General features: G+C 39.0%; 1 protein-coding gene across 1 annotated transcript in view; it reads left to right on the forward strand.

The window, feature by feature from the left end:
• LOC126215324 (protein draper-like) overlaps positions 1-20022 on the forward strand; it is a 131347-nt gene that overhangs the window by 29432 nt on the left and 81893 nt on the right. The window contains exons 3-4 of the mRNA XM_049942006.1: positions 4006-4113; positions 13261-13425. Coding sequence (XP_049797963.1) covers positions 4006-4113; positions 13261-13425 — 273 coding nt within the window. The remainder of the gene's footprint in view (positions 1-4005; positions 4114-13260; positions 13426-20022) is intronic.

The raw sequence follows: 20022 nt of genomic DNA on the forward strand, positions 1-20022 counted from the left end.
GACTAATATCTGAAGTAGTGGGGGAGGGAACTGACACCTTGAATCCTGCAGAGCTGTCCATAAATCCGTAAGAGTAGGAGGGAGTGGAGATGTCTTCTGAACAGGACGTTGCAAGGTATCCCAGATATGCTCAACAGTGTTGGTGTCTGGGGAGTTTGGTGCCTAGCGGAAGTGTTTAAACTCGGAAGAGTGTTCCGTGGAGCCACTCTGTAGTTCTGGGTGTGTGGGGTGTCACATTGTCCTGCTGAAATTGCCCAGTCCATTGGATTGCACAACGAATATGAATGGATGCAGGTGATCAGACAGGATGCCTATGTACGCGTCACCTGTCAGAGTCGTATCTAGACATATCAGAGATCCCATATTGTTCCAACTGTACATGCCCCACACCATTGCAGAGCCTCCACTCTGCTGACATGCAGGGTCCATGGATTCATGAGGCATATCATACATGTCCAGCCAATTGATACAATTTGGTACATGACTCGTCTGACCAGGCAACATGTTTCCAGTCATCAACAGTCAAATACCGGTGTTGACGGGCCCAGGTGAGGCATAAAACTTTGTGTCATGCAGTCATCAAGAGTACAAGAGTGGGCCTTTGGCTCCAAAAGCCCATATCAATGGTATTTTGTTGAATGGTTCACATGCTGACATTTGCTGATGGTCCAGCTTTGAAATCTGCAACAGTGTGTAGAAGGGTTGCACTTCTGCCACGTTGAATGATTCTCTTCAGTCATCACTGGTCCTGTTCTCGTGGGATCTTTTTCCAGCCACAGCGTTATCAGAGATTTGATGTTTTACCAGATTACAAAATTGTTAAGGCTTTCATGTCCACTTGTGGACAAACTGCCTATTGGCTTCTGTCTCAGGCTCTTCAGCCAATATTCATCTAATGATTTTACTGACTTTTCGTGAGCATGAGTGGCTGGCATTGTCAAAGCTTCACCTTCCATTGTTCACCACTGATAATGGAAGGTGAAGCTTTGACAATGCCAGCCACTTGTGCTGGTGAAACATCAGTAAAATCATTAGATGAATGTCGGCCGAAGAACCCGAGAAAGAAGCCAATAGGCAGTTTGTCCAAACTCTTTGCCTTTACAAATGTGTGTGTGTGTGTGTGTGTGTGTGTGTGTGTGTGTGTGTGTGTGTGTGTGTGTGTGTGTGTGTGTGTGTGTGTCTCTCTTTACGCTCCCGGGATTGGAATGACTCCTTACCCTCTCCCTTAGAACCCACATCCTTTCGTCTTTCCCTCTTTCCTGATGAAGTAACCGTTGGTTGCGAAAGCTTGAATTTTGTGTGTATGTTTGTGTGTCTATCGACCTGCCAGCGCTTCCGTATGGTAAGTCACATCATCTTTGTTTTTAGATATATAATCATGTTTCTTGTTACACCCCATCGATGGTTGTGCCTGCATACACGTCATCCAGGTGAATGGCTGCTTTAAACGTGTACCATGCCACAGCAGCATGCTAGTGGAAATATAATAGCCATGGGGAAGGAGGGGTGATGTGGGGTGGGGGAGGTGGGGGTTGGGGGAGTCAGGGAAGCAATCACCTGGGCTTTCATGGGACTTGGGTTTATACTTACTTTACTTTTTTGTGTCAAAAAAATTTTTTTAGGTTTTTTGACTCAATATTGGGCCACATCAAGTACCCCTTTCTTGTTAAGCTGTAGGTCATCAAGGATACATCTCATGGGGTACCTGGAACATTGTAGCTGATGAGCCATGACCTGGACTTCACCACAGTCAGTTTTGTTGTCTGCTTCATTTTTAAGGCTCCAGTCAATTAGATTTGTGTTGACTAGCAATACACATTTGCTCTGTGATTCAATATTCTCCAAATATTTAAGTTTGATACATTGGCACTGGTTATCTGTTGTCAGGTGGAGTAGTTCTTATTTAGCTTAGTAACAGGGAATCCATTGTGGGATTTGATCTGCAAGGTCTACATGAAGCATCATGCAGGGGGTGGCACTCATTGAAAGTCTGTTGAAATTTTTCTGTATGATTGTGTGCTATTCTTCAGGATTAAGAATCTGAGAATCCAGCCACTTTTCCAAGTGGTGCGGGTTTCGTGTATTCTGTTGTTAGATTGCTTGTGTGTAGGTTTGTACTGACTTTTTCAGCATGTGTGCAGCTGGACCATATGAGACATGCACATTCTGTTGTGGAAAAGGAAAGTGCTTGGGCAGCTGTTCTTAATGCAGTTCACCTGGCTCCCTATTTAGTATTTGCTAGTTTTCTCAAGATGTTGTGGTTATAATAAGAGGCAAATTGAAAGCTGTGCACCATGTGAACAATTCCAGAATGAGATTTTTACTCTGCTGTGGAGTGTGTGTGCCAACTTGACATTTCCTGCCGCATCAAAACTGTGTGCCAGACTGAGTCTCAAACTTGGGCTGTCTGTCTTTCATGGGCAAGTGCACTATTGATTGTGAGCATTATTGCAAATCAGCTGTATCCCTTCAAATTTGAAGTGTGTCTGACAGCAATGTCAGTTCCTAGCTGGGTAACTGTCTGTGTCACGAGGTCAGATTCATGATACAGTGGTTTGTGGAGTACAATAGTGAACTCGTATTGATGTCACAAGCAAGAATTTGCCCGACGTGAACCCGATCGAACACATCTGGGATGGTCTCGGACACGAGCACCGTGCTGACAGATGACTGGTGTAAAATTTACTGTAAATGTTAGGCCTTAGGCCTGTGAATAGGCAGCTGGTGATACCATATACCTCTAGATACCTACCAAGGACTTGTAGAATCCGTGCCACACAGAACTGCTACAATATTGCATTCCAAAGGTGAACCAACACATTATTAACACTGCTGCAGTTGCTCATTTTGAGCGGTGAATGTTAAAAATGTCAAATGTTTCTATACTATCATTCAGTGTTCTATTTAAACTGCCATATATCATACTGGATTCAATTTTAAGAAATGAAAAAATTACTACTTATCCACAGAAATATGCAGTTTATTATGTAATACCCAGACTCTCAAACTCCTTCACTTTAAACTGTTTATAAGTGATGACTTAAAAAATCTTTTTAAATAATATAAATTTGTTTTATTTCCATATAGTTAACTCTGCATATGATTTAAAAGCCCTCACTAATGTCCATAAAATCTATACAGAATTCTGAATAAAAAGTCGCAAGAAAAATTAAATTCGTAGTATAATTTACGGTCTGCCTGATGTATGGAGTTCTGCGTAACTGTGTAATTGCCTTGGACAGTTTTGTGCCCATATTTAGTAAGTATGGTATAAGACATCTTATCTATTGTGACATTCTTCTATTTTTAAATTGGGCTGGAAAAGTAGCAGCATGCTGAGATATAAATTACCTACCTGAGCAATTTGTTTTGGTGACAGTTAGTTGAAATAACACTGCTGTGAAAAATAGACTAACATGTTTGATTGCAGTAGATTCCACTGGTGACATGCTGTGGTCCAGGCATCCCGTGAACTGTGTGTTGGCTGTAGTACCGCCTGTAGTGTTTCAGATGCAATCATTTCAGTATACCATATATTTTCTGCTCCATCTTCACTTTCAATCAGTATACCAGTAAGAACATTACTTTCACTAAAATACTCTTATCACTAGTATTTTTCAATAACTCACAATTTTCATTGTTGAACACATTTTATAAAAAAACTGCAAAAGTGACTGAAATCAAGAACTACAAACATTAACTTAAAGAAAAATAGCACGGAAACAATATTAAGTGACAGTACTGCACAAAAACAATGGTGTGGTGTCAACAAAAGAACAGTGCAGTAACAGACTTACTTATTGTCAATATATCTCTGCACTGATACCCAGAAATTGGATTAACTATTTGTGTACACACAAATTGAAATGTTGAATATCAATACCAAGTGTCCTAGCTACACCTAGAGATGAAATTTGGTAATGCAATTTCTATAACTTGTGTAGCTTTACTGGTACTACACTGTGAGACTTTTAAATTATTCATATGAACTCTCCTTTAATCCAGGGTGGGATGGCATGCAGTGTGACCACCCCTGCAGCCAGGAGAAATACGGTAAGAACTGCTCTCAGAAGTGCCACTGCCAGAATGGTGCTGCCTGCGACCCACAGAAAGGTGAGTCGTTGATGAGTTTTTAAATGTGGTGAGGTAAGATAATCACTATTTAGTTGACAGATGGGCATATTTATGCAGCATATTTCAATTTGACCCAAAAGGTTTGAGACTCCTTGTAGAAACAGAACTAATGTGTGAAATAAACTCTCTCTCAAGTAATGTCTCTTTAGACCCATTATATTTATCTGTTTCAAAAATATGTGACATGTCCAGAAATTAAGTGCAATCAAGTGTTTAAAAATTGGAAATCCACACTATTTGAGTGTAGTTCTCAAAGCACTGTGTAAGCTGTGGGATAAACAACGAAAATCTAAAGGCTCCAAATTAGGTTTGTGAATGGGAAGGTTGATGATGTCCAGTCACATGAAGCCAAGAGTTGCTTTGTGATGTTGGGTGTGTGGCGAGGTACATTACCGTACAAAAAGCACACTGCTTTTGTTAACATTCCCCTTCTTTTCCTCTGTGTCATCCTCTGTAGTTTTTTAGGGTTTCAGAGTACCCCATAACATTAATTATTGTTCACTGTCACAAAAATGTATTGAGGAGAATCCCTTTATGGCCCACAAATGACAGAGACTACGATTTTTTGGATCAAAGCTACAGTTTTGAGTTTTTTTCACTGGTGGTGAGGATTGATGTAACCACTGCATTGATTGTCTTTTTGTCTCAGGTATGTAGTGGGCCACCCACATTTTGTGGCCAGTCAAAGAATTATTATACCTTCCAGTTTGAAGTCTTCAAGAAATTCCTATGGAGGTGAGATTCTGTTGACTTTGTGCTGATCTACGAGCTGGCTTAGTACCCACTTCACATGCAATTTTTGAAAACCAAGTGTTCTGGTAATGATTTCATGCAGACGAGATTGAGATATTCCTGGAAACATTGAGGATTACCATGAATCATTTCCTAAAACCTGTCCATTTTATGTCATAATTGAGGAATGCCCACTCCCTTATTCATCATGAACATTCTTCTGCCAGCTTCAAACTCGCACCATCACCACTTATACACATTAGTGTAATTCATCACATCACCCCCATAAACAGATTTGATTTCGTATTAGATCTGGAATGCTGCATTTCACTTTGCAATGAGGAACAGATTGTACTCCTCACTTTGCAGCTGTTGGGATTTGAAATAGACATACACACTTCAGCGTTGCACTGCAACAAGACTGTTGAAAAATCATGACTGCGCACAGCTGCATTACTCAGTTTTTTGTAATAAGAACTGAGTAATCAACTTACTCTTTTCATAAAAATTTTTAATGACATTTTTGCAAATTTCTGTTTTGGTTTCCATGATAATGTGCCCAGTTTGGTCCTTTAACCAAGGGGCCATTCTCAGTTTGTTTGCTAAACACTGGTTTCATGTAACCCAACAGGAAATAGTTACATGGTGTCACACCGCAAGATGCTCATGGCCAATTTCACTGACGTTGATTTGTTGTAGAATTGTGGAACATATTTTGTGTTCAGACATAATGACCTTACTAGACTCTGAGAAGCTCATCTGCAGAAACCAGCATGGTTTTAGGAAACAGCAGTCGTGCAAGACACAGCTGGCCCTCTTTGTGCATGATGTACAACAGACTCTAGATACCGGCTCCCAGGTTGATGCCATATTTCTCAACTTTCGAAAGGCATTTGACTCGGTTCTGCACTGTTGCTTGCTTCAAAAAGTGTGTGCTTATGGTCTATCCGATGACATATGTGGCTGGATTGAAAGTTTTCTAACAGACAGAGAGCAGTATGTCATCCTGAATGGGGTGACTTCAATAGAAACAAGTGTAACTTCAGGTGTGCCCCAGGGCAGTGTAATAGGTCCACTGCTTTTTATGATTTACGTAAACGATCTGGTTGATGGTATTGACAGCAGCATTAGACTGTTTGCCGATGATGCTGTAGTCTACATGAAAGTAGTATCACATGAAAGTTGTGTACAAATCAATGAGGATTTGCGGAAAATAAATGTGTGGAGTAACGACTGGCAGTTATCTTTCAATATTAGTAAGTGTAACCCACTGTGTATAACAAGTCAAAAATCCCCATTGATGTACAAGTACAAAATAAATGTCCAGTCTTTGGAAGCGATAACATCCGTCAAGTATCTGGGTGTGGCTATTTGAAATGATCTCAAATGGAATGATCAGATTACACAAGTAACGGGCAAGGCAAAGTGTAGATTGCAGTTTATTTGTAGAATCCTGAAGTGATGCTGTCCTTCAACAAAGGAAATTGCTTACAATATGTTAGTTCGTCCAGTCTTAGAGTATTGTTCGTCTTAATGGGACTCTTACCAGTTGGGTCTGATTCAAGAGATTGAGAAGGTCCAAAGAAGAGTGGCAAGATTCGTGACTGGTACATTTGGCCATTGCAAGAGTGTTACAAATCTCATTGAATGTTTGAAGTAGGACACACTTGCAGATAGACAACGCGCTAAACAGAAGGGGCTGCTCACTAAATTCAGAAATCCGATCTTCGCCGAGGATGTGGGGCATATATTATTACCACAATCTTTCAAATCGCACAATGATCACCATTCAAAGATAAGGGAAATTAGAGCTTGTACTGAGGTGTTCAGTCAGTCATTTTTCCCTCGCGCGATCCACAAGTGGAACAGAGGTGGGGAATATGACTTTGGCACGAATTGTGCCCTCTGCCACACACTGCTTGGTGGCTAGCGGAGTATATATGTAGATGTAGATGGTCAGTTCTGATTTCCATGATACGAGGATGACATGACCCAGTACTCTGCCAACCACTGTGAGGTGCATGGTAGGGGGTATGTCCCACTGCACCAGTTACTGGGGTTTCTTCCCACTCCATTCTCGTATGCAGGAAGAATGATCGTTTGAATGCCTCTGTGTGATGCAGTAACTATTCTAATCCTATCCTCATGGTTGCTATTTGAGTGACACATAGTGGATTGTTGTATATTCCTAGAACCATCATTTAAACCTGGATCTTAAGATTATGTTTATAGACTTTTTGCGGGATAGTTTGCAGCTATGTTCAAGAGTCTTCTAGTTCAGTTCCTTCAGTATCTCTGTGACACTCTCCCACAGATTAAACAAATCAGTGTCCATTTGTGCTGATCTTCTTCCTGTACATTCAATATGCTCTGTTAGTGTTATTTGGTATGGGTTCCACAGACTTGAGGAACATTCTAGAACAGGTAACACGAGTGTTCCATAACCATTCCCCTTTGTAGGTTGATTACACTTCACCAGTGTGTTACCAATAAATAAGTCTACCACCTGTTTTACCCACAACTGAACCTGTGTGATCATCCCATTTCATATCCCTATGAAGTGTTACACCCAGGTATTTGTATAAGTTGGCCAATTCCAGTAGTGACTCAGTGATATTATAGTTATAGGGTATTATGTTTTTTCATTTTGTGAAATGCTCAGTTTTATATTTATGAATATTTGAAGCTAGTTGCCAGTCTTTGTACCACATTGAAGTCTTATCAATATGTGACTGAATATTTATGCAGCTTCTTTCAGACAAGTTCTCCTTACTTTCAAAAGCACGCTTGTAGCAGGGTTAATACAAATAATGCAATTAATGCAAATAATTGAAAAATTTTGTTTCTTGTCCTCTTCCCAGGGCTTTTATGTTTTATTGACATTTTCCACAGTACATTTTCATCATTCAGACCAGAAGTATCTCCACAAACTTTTTCCAAATAGATGCTAAGTTGTTAGTTGTTACAAATTTATTAAAAACTTCTCATTACAACTCCTCATTAAGTCTGCTCTGTACAGCTTCATGCCTTGGCAGTGTCAGAGCCATAACAAAAAAAAAAACTCTTAATTTTAATCTCACACTTACTTTGCTACTTCATCTACTCCTAATTTTGAATACATTCTGCATTTACCACGTGCATCTTGGAAGGTGGCTATATGTTGATGATTATATATATAGTTAAAAACAAAGATGATGTGACTTACCATACGAAAGTGCTGGCAGGTCGATAGACACACAAACATACACACAAAATTCTAGCTTTCGCAACCAATGACGGTTGCCCCCTAAGGTAAGTCTTTCTCCTCCCGGGATTGGAATGACTCCTTACCCTCTCCCTTAAAACCCAAATCCTTTCGTCTTTCCCTCTCCTTCCCTCTTTCCTGATGAGGCAACCGTTGGTTGTGAAAGCTAGAATTTTGTGTGTATGTTTGTGTTTGTTTGTGTGTCTATCGATGTGCCAGCGCTTTCGTTTGGTAAGTCACATCATTTTTGTTTTTAGATATATTTTTTCCCACGTGGAATGTTCCCCTCTATTATATATAACACACACACACACACACACACACACACACACACACACACACACACCAGTTTTGTTGCATTGGATATACACTGCAGCAACTCTCTCAAACAGAAACTTTTTAATTGATCCTTATACACTATCTGATCAGAAACATCCAGTCACCTATTAGTGGGCATTAATATGGGGTATGTCCACCCTTCACTTTTATGACAGTCTGAATTCTGATGTGGACACTGAGTGAGGTGTCTGAACGTCTGTGGGAAAATGGCAGTCTATTCTTCCTTAAAAGCCAAAACCGGAGATCGTCATGGTGTTGGATGCTGGCATCTAGAGTGAAATCAGTGTTCTAACTCTAAAAGTGCTCTAACTGGTTCATGTCGAGAGTCTGGGCTTGCCAGTCTATTTGAGGAATGTCATTCCCACAGACCATTGCCTCACTGATGCTGTGTTAAGACAGGGTGCACTGTCATGCTGATCCGATCATCATCTCCAGACTGCCCCTCTACTGTACACAGTAGACAGTAGTGCTGTAAAATGGATTCATGTCCTCCACCATTTAGCACTTTTGTAAGCACAATAAGGGAGCCTCATTCTAACCACAAAAAATACCCCATATCGAAGCATTATTACCTCATCAACTGTTGGCATTGCACGTGATGGCAAGCAACATTCTCCAGGCATTCGGTACACCCAAACCCTTCTATCAGATTGCCACAGGATAAATTACAATTCATCATTCCAAATCGTTTTATCACCCGCTGTCCCTTAACAACACCTCAAATATCACATATCACTGACAACAGAAAAGATTTATGAGGAGGTGCTCAATTATTGTATCTCATTCTTTTTAACTCTCTACACATGTTGTGCTAGCTGAACCACTGGTACTTCTATGGAACTCATGAGTGATTCCTTCCACTGATTCTGTGTGATGTTTTACAACCTTGCTATGCTATGCTTGACAGCCCTGTCCATCAGTATATGTTGTCAACCTGCTCTTGACTTAGCTGTAGCACTTCTTTCAAATTTCCATTGCACAATCATGCCACCAACAGTCAACTTGGGCAGCTTCAGCTGGGTGAAATGCCCCTGATGGATTTGTTACTCAGGTGACATCCATTGACTGACCCATGTTCACAGTCACTGAGTTCTTCTGAACGGCCCGTTCTTCTGCCAGTATCTTTTTATACCGGTGGGTCTGCCTCTCATGACATCTAGTGGTCTGTTTGACATTACATAGTTGCATGTGGATAGTTTTATCTGATAGTAGATGCTGGGACAGTGGCAAAACCTCCATAAGAGTTCTGCTTTTTTCTGTTTTACACACAGGTTTCACATCTAAGATAGGTATGCTCATACCATACCTACTAAAGATGTACGAAACTTTTATTAGGGACACTACCACTTGCTGCTTCCTCCACACGGATGTGGGATGTGTGGAATATATCGTGCTGTTTTCAGGGCAATACCCATTCTGCTCAACTGATCCTACAAGTCCTTTTCCATCTTTAACATAATTAAAATGTCAACAGCAAACTTAAAAATTTTTATTTTGTATCCCTGAAGTTTATGCTGTATACTAATAATCTTTATTGTGATGGAACTCAGTGAAATTCAGCTGGGCAAAGTTAGCCGATTACTGTGTTTATATATATCAGAACCACCAGGAAATCTGGGAAAAACATGGGAATTTTTTTATCTGGGTAAAATCTGGAACTTTTTTAGAATTTCAGGAACTTTTCATTGTTTTAATTTTCAGTTAAACTTTTTAAATTTGTACTGGTAATAGCTCATACTCTAAGAAATAATTTTACTTTAGCTAGCTACTGCAGAATAATAATGAAGCAATAAAATATAAATGAGAGAACAATACCAAAATAAACCTTTGGTTGCAAAGAAAATGGACCTTTTACTATAACAAACCACAGTACACACAGAAGCATCTGCAAACAACAAAATGTTTCAAAGGCTTTAGGATGAAGACAATCAAATTACTTTCAGTGAGCATGGCATCACAGTTATTTACATTTCTAACAGACCATGGGAAAATATTGTGAATGGTCGTTTACTTTTAAAGTAAATTTCCTTTTACGTAATTTGAATTGTGTTACTTGTGAGAACGTGTGATGAATTTCTTAAATTGTGGAGCTTTTGAGCCTCATTGAGAACTTAAAATTTGAGGACCAGTCACTCGGACAAACTTCAGGCCTTGAAGAGCAGACATTTACACTAGTATTTAAAATTTTACTGGCACATATGTGTTTGCTATATCTTAAAGGGTAAAACACAATGAAAAAGACCAAGCCTCAAGGTTAGTTTTTCATAATTATTTTAGTTCTTTCACGGATTACAAATTATGCAATAACGATGGAAAAGGTATGATTATCCTTAAGAAAAAGTGTGAGGTAAGTTCTTGAGCCATTTCTCGTGTAATTGGCTTTTCTGTGGAAAAGTCAAAGCACTCGACAGAACATTATTCGGCCAGTGTTCAGTGCACAGCAGCGAAATTTATAATAGTGCTTGTCAGGAATATTCAGCTGCTGCAATTTAAGCTGTGCCCTTGGGATCCTGCGTAACCACACCCTATGGAAGAAACAGGCAAACATTTATGATGCTCACTATTATATATGAAAGCTTAGCTTTTCTTGTAGCAATACTATATGTATATTGATTGAAACCATTAACTTTTCCTATTCGTATACTTCACAGTGATGTTGTTATTGGCTGGCTAGGTTACATGTCCTATGCTTTGAAAATTTGCTGTCATTGGGTGGCAAGATCACATGACATGAGCTAGGATTAGCTGACAAAAGTCAATGGCTCAGTCTCAGTTTCAGTGCTGCAGACGCTACTGTGGTATATTTGTTGAAATTTGTAATAAAAAAATATGCAAATTACATGCTGCCATATTCAGAGTTCTTTCCAAAACACATTGTTTTTTGCTGGGTTCCATTTTATGAAGTGCTGAGAACTTCTACCTAATGTATAAAACATGTATCAGTTAAAGGATTGATAAGTTTTTATTTATGAGGAAATGCATATTCTCACTTACCACAAAAAAAAAAAGCTTTCATCTGGTTTTTAACATATTTTCACCCAGAGTATAACGTATTTCTAACCGGGCAATCTGAGGAATTCTTTATTTCTTGTCTGTGTATATGAAATAGTGTTGATTTCAAAATAAAAAAAAAACTGCTTATGTGGGAAAATGACTTTCGGTAAGAAATTCACATCAGCTGTGGACCTCTACTTAAGCTCACAGTTACATTGCCTGTGTCTACAGACCAATTTCAATAGTACCAATCATATCCAAGTTAGTAGAAAATTGTGTGCATAAGCAGATATACAGGTATTTTGAAATCAACAAAATTGTAAATGAACAACAGTTTGGCTTCAGGTCACACCTATCAACTGTAAAGCAGTAGAAGCTTTGGTGAGCAATGTTTATGAAGGGTATGAAAAAAGGGTATCAATGTCTGGAACACTTATTGACCTAAGTAAAGCACTTGACTCTGTGTCACATGACATACTCATCAAAAAGTTAAAATACTATGGCATTGAAGATGATACACTCCGTCTATTCAAATCTTATCCAAGCAATAGGTTACAACTCGTATATGCAAATAAGCAGAGGTCAGAAATACTCCCTATAGAAAGAGGAATACCCCCAAGGCTCTGTTCTTGGACCTTTTCTGTTCATTGTCTATATTAATGACTTCTCGAATTACATACCGTCTAAGAACATACTATATGCTGACGATATGACATTAATAAGTACAGGAGAGAACTTGCAGAGTGTACTGGACAAAAGTAGAGAAATGTTGCAAATGGCTAATTACTGGTGTCAGGCTAACCAGCTGTGCATAAATCAAACAAAAACAGAAGAAATAATGTTTAATCTCAAAGTAACTAAAAATGAAAACAAAACAGTGAAATTACTTGGACTAATCATAGACCAAAAGCTCTCGTGGGAAGGACAGCAATTATCTATGAACTAGCACGAGTACTTTTCTTATTGTATAAATTAAGAAACAGTGTGAGCAAGCAATTGCTACTCCACTCATACTATGCTTTTTTTCATTCCCAACTGCAGTATGGAATATTGCTTTGGGGTAACTCCCCAGGGGCTGAATGTATTTTCAGATGGCAGAAGAAAGCAATCAGTTGCATGGAAGGGTTAGCACCCAGAGAGTCCTGCAGAAATAATTTTAAATCTCTTGGCGTAATGACAGTGCCAAGCATGTACATATATAACTGTTTAATATATGCCAGAGAAAATCTGAAAAAATTGAACATGAGATGTGATGTGCACACACACAGTACAAGAAACAGTCACCTGCTGGACTTGCCTTCCACAAGAGTTGCTGTAGTCCATAATATCAATAAGTACTTAAGCATAAAATTTTTCAATAAGTTACCATGCTCAGCTCGTACAGAACCACTAAATAAATATAAGAATACATTGCAAACCTGGCTAAAAAGCAACAAATTTTATAAAACTGAAGAATTCCTAGAAACTAATCATCAAAATATATGTTTTACCTAAGTTATGAAGAAAATGTTTTGATATTATATTTACTGTGATTCTTTTCTTATGTGTGTATTTAATTATTGTATAAAATATTGTTTTACATAATGCTGAAGAAAAGGTCTTTAGTTCCTTTTCTCCCCTTTCTGTAACTATTTGAATATCGTACTGAAACTAAAACCCTCTGTAAACTTTGACGAAGCCAGTTGTATGAAAAATACTGAAAGGCTAATAAAAATATTCTATTCTATTCTATTCTACATGCAAAAAATTATTGATAGGAAAAGTGTACCTGTGACTGCAGGCATAAGAGTGGCAAATCTGAAATGTCTGGTGTCTAGGTACGTGCACGTGCCGTCCTGGCTACGTGGGGGAGTTGTGCGAGCAACCCTGTGACTCGGGCTGGTTTGGCCTCGGTTGTACACAGCTGTGCCAGTGCCACAGCAACAACAGCATTAGCTGTGACCCAGAGACCGGCCGCTGCATCTGCAAGCCTGACTGGAAGGGTGAGTTCAAATCTTTGCGTGTGTGCCCTGTGGCACAGTTCTATAGTATGACTTGCAGCTTTACCTCCATGTTGATATACACAGGTAATTGGGCTACACGTGGCTCTGTCTAAAAGGATGGTTCGATGAAGTTGTAGGATCGAGTCGGACGTGTCTGCTGCCCACAATTTATCACATACATGTCTGAATATCACACGTTACCTCGGGTAGGACTGCCTTGTTCCACATCTTGACCTAAAAGTGTCCTGAATCACTACCTTGAGTGCTCTCCTCAAAAAATGCCTGTCTTCACTCGACTCCAGTAGTATTCCACCACAACCTACTTCTTGTTGGCTGAAGGACATCCCACAAAATTTAAGTTGTCCTTGTATTCTTTGTATTCTACAGACATTATCTGACTCAGTTTGACCACTTTCTGTGCTAAACTAATAAATTATAACAATATTTAATAAAAAGAATGTTATAAACTTTTGCTCATTATCAGACCATGTACAATAACTATAAATAATTATTTTGTCATAAATAAATAAGCCAGTGCTCTTGTTCATGTTAAATGAGAGTAAATCATTATTAAATATTACTTAATACATGCTTTGGTCTGTTCTTCTAGTGCTCTTTTCAGTGGCACCTAATACATGCACTTGACCACTTTTAAACTACAATGGTTTTTAATGTCAACTGTAATCAATATTTAAGTTTCTGGGAAAAATAGTAAAATATTCATTAAATATTGAGACAAGTATTTCTGTTTCCTTGTGGAGAATACAATTTTCTGACAGGCATTAGCATTATGGAAAAGATATGAAATGAAATAAATCAAGAAATAGAATAGATTAAAGGATGATAGCTGAAGTGCTACGCTATCATCCAAGACATTGTTTGTTGAAAACACACAAAGCATTTAAGAGTTGTCAATTTCAAGATTTGTTGTGATGATATCCAGTCACTAGAAATTTTTAACTACTGTAGTATTGTTTCAATGTATGCACCTCAGTTTTCTAAAATTGCAGATGTATTCAGATTTTATTATGGAACCTTCAAGAGTTGTAAGTAACCATATTTCAGACTGCCTTAAACACTGCCATTACAGGTACGTCTTCTGCATCCCTGTCATGTGAGCAACAGTCATCCAAATTCTCCCTGTTGTGGGGTTACCTGTATCCAGCAATGTGCTGAATGCCTTTGTACCACGTGGAGCAGCCGAGTAGCCTCTTTGTCATACTGACACATACTCAGCCAAGAAGCAACTTCATCTCCCTTCAGTACTGACCCTAGATGGCCAAATAGTTCACTTAAACATGTGTAACATTACAGGTTGCATCTTGTGAGCTCATTTTATGTTTCCATACCTCAATCAATTCCTTATAGGATCAATTTGTTGTTCACCTGTCTGCCTGAGCCAGTCAGAGTGGCCGAGCGGTTCTAGGCGCTTCAGTCTGGATCCGTGCAACTGCTACAGTCGCAGGTTCGAATCCCGCCTCGGGCATGGATGTGTGTGAGGTTCTTAGGTTAGTTAGGTTTAAGTAGTTCTAAGTTCTAGGGGACTGATAACCTCAGATGTTAAGTCCCATAGTGCTCATAGCCATTTGAACCATTTTGTCTGCCTGACTGTTACGACCCTTTTTTCCTCAGTAATGGTTGGAGGTATAAAGTCAAAATTTATGTCAAATACCAATGTCTATGGTCCCTTTGTGGGGTAAAAATTTAAGCTTCTAAATCAATGCAATCAATGATAACTTCCATCTGTAAAGACCCCTGTTTTCAGGAACAGGTAGACGTACTAACTTAAATTTTGTGTCAAATGCTAAACTCTACATCCCTTGGCGGTATAAATAACTGAAGCTCCTATGTGAGTACTATCAAAAGACTGGACAGTTCCATTAGTCACTAAATGGTGATGTCGGTAGTAATGTAAGATTGTTTTTGTAAATCTCTGTGCAAGCTCTTTGAGGCTTTTTGAATTTCTTTTTCCTAGTTTTGATAAAGTCAACTAAATATAGGTTTCTTTTCTTCTTCCTTCTTTTCATCCCAATATTAATTGTATAGCATGAATTTATTTTCATTTTGTGTCACGTATGATGGACATTCAATAAGTAATACAACCCATTTTTTTCCTCAGCCAGCTTCAGTTGAAAAATGTGACATTTGTTGTGAGATATTGTGGAACAACCCTGCTTCAGCTCCTATAGTTTCGTGCAATTTAGATAGGTGGCAGCATTATGCGTAGCATTAAAAGTGGTGTCTGCAATGGATGTGCATTCCAAATAGGGAGTTTTGGCAGGGAATCAAAGCATTGCAGATAGTCATAGGTGCTTGCAGAATGTCCACGGAGACCTGCCTGTGAACAAAAGCACGGTGAGTTGTCGGATGAGGTATCTGTCATCATTGCAACAAGATTGTGCAGACCTGTCCCACCTCCCATGTGCTGGATGGCCGCATGCAGCTGTGACTTCTGCAATGTTGAAACGTGCACACACACCCATCTCAGGTGACGAGCCGATCACACTCGAACACGTCGCTGCTCGACAGGACATATGTGTCGGTAGCGCTGACACACTTGTCCATCAGTTTGGATACTCGAGGCTGTGTGCCTTCTGGGTTCCTCACCACCTAACAGATAACAATAAAGACCAATGAAGGACTGTCTGTGCAGAATCGCTTGCATGTTACAAAATTGATCTTGACAATTTTTGTCAAACATTGTCGCAGGCAAAGAAACATGGGTTCATCACCTCGAGCTGGAAAGAAAAAGTTCAGAGCCACATCCTCAGCTAGTAAACTCATGGCGACGATCTTCTGTGACTCTGAAGGGGTTATTCTGTTCGACGTACTCCGTCACGGTGCAACGATCGACTGTGAAGCGTATTGTGCTACCCTCAAGAAATTGAAGAAATGGGTTCAGTACGTTCGACGCTAAAAAATGGAAATGAACTTCTCCTTCTGCAAGGCCTCACACAAGTCTGTGCACCCAAGATGAGCTCAGAAAACTTCTTTGGGCTGTTCTTCCTCATCCACCTGACAGCCCAGTTTTGCACCTTCCAACTTCCACGTGTTAGGCTCACTGAAGGATGCACTCCATGAGGAGCAAAGCAGTACACGGACGATAGAGATGTTATCGATGCAGTGAGACATCGGCACCAGCATCGACCGGTAGAGTCGTACCGAGTGAGCGTACAGGCCCTGCCAGTAAGGTGGCATAAGGATGCTACATTGAACAGAGATTATGTTCAAAAATACACTGTTGTAGGCAAAACAGTGGGGAATAATTTGGTGTGCTGGAATCCTGAAAAAACCAGTCTGCTTTCAGAAAATAATGAGTTGGATTACTTATTGAGGGCCCCTCATATTTCGTAAGTACCCGTTGTATTGCACTGTGTGTGGTGTAGAAATATTTGTGTAATGGTCACTGTACCAGGTGCTTTTGCTAAATGTGGACAACCTACTGTTAACAATCTCTGAGAAGATAAGGAGCAATTATTTATTTATTTATTTCATGTTCCATAGACCCAGTTAGTGAGTCAATCACAAGGGTATGGAATGTGTCAAATTGTACAGGTTTCAATTTAAACTTACAATAAATACAAGGGAAATTCAATGCCAAATTGTACATTGTTTAAGTAAGACATACTATAAATACAGTAACAGAGACAATGTCAGCCAGATAACATAACAACCATCTAACAGAAAAAGGAGTTTCAAATAAAGGTTATAAATAAGAGCACAAAGTTAAATCAGATATTAGGCCTACAGGACTAAATACAGGTACAGCCAATCTCTTGTTACAAAAAGTGTGATAATGCTCAAATGCTCAATAAAAATTGAATTAGTTCTAGACACAATAAGTTTAGTGATGGCATACATTTTCTTTCAAATATTCATCCACAGTACAAAAAGATTTCTCTGTCAGGTAACCTTTGAGAACTTGTTCAAATTTTGGCAGTTCTGTATGAACACATTTGATATGTAGTGGGAGAGCATTGAACAGCTTAAAGCTGGAGTAGTAAACTCTTTTTTTTTTACCAGAGTGAGATGTTTCATTTCGACATGTAGATCGTATTTGTTTCTGATGTTATAGCCATGGAATTTACTGCTGTCTTGGAAAAAATATACTGTGAGGCAGTTGTTATGATACCTATCTTTCGAAACAAGTGCCTGCAAGAGTGTCTTTGATGGACCCCACACATTATTCTGATTTTTTTTTTTTGCAAGTGGTTGGTTCCCCAGAATATGGTAGCATATGGCATTAATGAGTGGAAGTAGCCAAAGTAGGCAACCTTAATAGTGTCAGCTTCAGCCACTGAAGAAATTACCCATAATGGGACATATGTCCAGAAATGTGCCCCAATGGACACATACCCACCTTTTTAAAAAAATTCCTAGGTCATGGAACACGTCAGTACATGAAATTACAACATAAAAGTAATAATAGACCAAATAAAATGTTTATGAACCCAAAAATACAAGCCATAAGTTTATGTAAACACAATCAACAATATAACACAGGACTCGGAATTTTTCAAGAAACTTCTCGACAGAGTAGTTACCCGTGAGAAAGTTCTTCAATTTCAATTTGGAACTGTGTGGATTACTGATAAGATCTTTCAATTCTTGTGGTAGCTTATTGAAAATGGATGCAGTAGTATACTGCACACCTTTCTGCACAAGAGTCAAGGAAGTGCAAAATTTGAACTGTTCAGTTTCACTAATCATATGCCCATTCTGTGAAATTAAAATGTTGGGTTTTGTTGAACTGTGTGTTAGAAACTGTAAAAAATGAGTCCTACTATGATCTAGCTTTATTTTCTACAAGCCGTGAACTTATGTCACGAACTGCTCTATTTGAAACAGTGCCAGTGTTGCAAATAATATGCTATACTTGCAAGCTAGTGTCATTAGCAAACATAAATATTTTAGAAGCACTTGTATTACTAGAGGGTGTATACTTTATATAAATAAGGAACAGCAGTGGCCCCAGCACTGATTCTTGGGGCACCTCCCATTTGACTGTGCCTCACTTACACCCCACATCACAGCCATCCTCAACACTGCGGACAATGGCCTTTTTCTCTGTTGTTGAAGTAAGAAGTGAACCAACTGTGAGCTACTTCCCGTATTCCACAATGGTCCAATTTCTGGAACAATATTTTGTGATCAACACAATCATACGCCTTAGTTAAATAAAAAATTATGCCCAGCATTTGAATTGTTTTTTTACTTCATCCAGTACCTCACAGAGAAAAGAGAATATAGCATTTTCAGTTGTTAAACCATTTCAAAAACCCGACTGTACATTTGATAGCAAACTATCTAAAATTGATAATTTATCACTACATACACAGCCTTTTCTATAAATTTAGCAAACACTGGTGGCATAGAAACAGGTCCAAAATTGTCTTCGTTATTCCTCAAAATAGATGATGGTGTGCTTTGTCCCCTTAAGGTTCTCAGCACCTATGTTGATGAAGTGTATGGAGAGTCCATGATAACAAAGAGTGTAACCCTTTATTGGATAAAGTAAATTAAACATGCATTGTATCACATATGCCTCTACTCATTAAGTTTTGAACCTTACATAAACATGTAATACACTTCAACATTTCCATCATTTCATCATGTGCACCACTAATGGTCACTTCATGTAAGAAGGTGGTCCAATTTTTCAGTTGTTCTGTGCATCCCCCTCCACTAGCCACTGGCGGCCAATAATATTCGCTCTCTTTCTGAGAGGCTAGCAGAAAGTTACAGCTAGAGAGCAAAAATTTGGCTCCTACATGCTGCACTGTTGCTGCACTTTCCGACAACCAAATTGTTCATTCAACTTTCTGTTTTTTTGTTTCCTTTTGTTTTTCTTGCAGCAGTATAGCTGTGGATGTGTATCTTGTAAATGTTTGAGTGCGATTAAAAAAAAAAGGCAGGTGACAGCAATAAACTCGAAGTGTTTCACAAGCAGGCAAGGCAGATCGTTTACTGCATTTATAATGTTTTCAAACGTGGATTTAAAATTAGGCATCCTATGGTTGACCTTGGAAAACACAAGAACAAACTCCAGAACCATGTGGTGTTGGCAAGAGAACTGTAAAGAGAATTGTAAAGGAAAGTGTCAGAGCAGTAGGAACCATAGAAACAGTTGGAAAGCACTGAAATCGCAAGGAACCTGTAACACAAACAGATAGTTTTAACAAGGATGTTTCAAAGTGCTCCTGAATCATGAATGCCAGACATAACAAAAATGTGTTACAGTTATGCGGGCTTCAATGGTAAGTGCTTCATCAAGGTAAAGAATTTTAAAAGACGTTGGTTCCAGACACGTTATGAAGAGAGTTTTTAGTTCAAAGATGTGACCTAGGTGCAGCATGAACTATATCCCGCATAAAGATTCACGATACTAGAGAAGGAGGTAGTTCAACAGTGTATTATCCTGATGAAACATGGATCAATTAGAATCATTCGAAGATGATCTGCTGGAAAATGAGTGATGGTACTGGCAGTTTTAAAGTTCTCATATAGTTTTGCATTTACCCACATGTCACTGTCATTGTAGTCCCATGGAATTAATTTGGGCAAAGGGTTTTAAGGCCACGTGGGAGAAAAAAACAA

This window comes from Schistocerca nitens, chromosome 12, assembly GCF_023898315.1.
Source record: "Schistocerca nitens isolate TAMUIC-IGC-003100 chromosome 12, iqSchNite1.1, whole genome shotgun sequence".
In the NCBI taxonomy this organism is placed as follows: Eukaryota; Metazoa; Arthropoda; class Insecta; order Orthoptera; family Acrididae; genus Schistocerca; species Schistocerca nitens.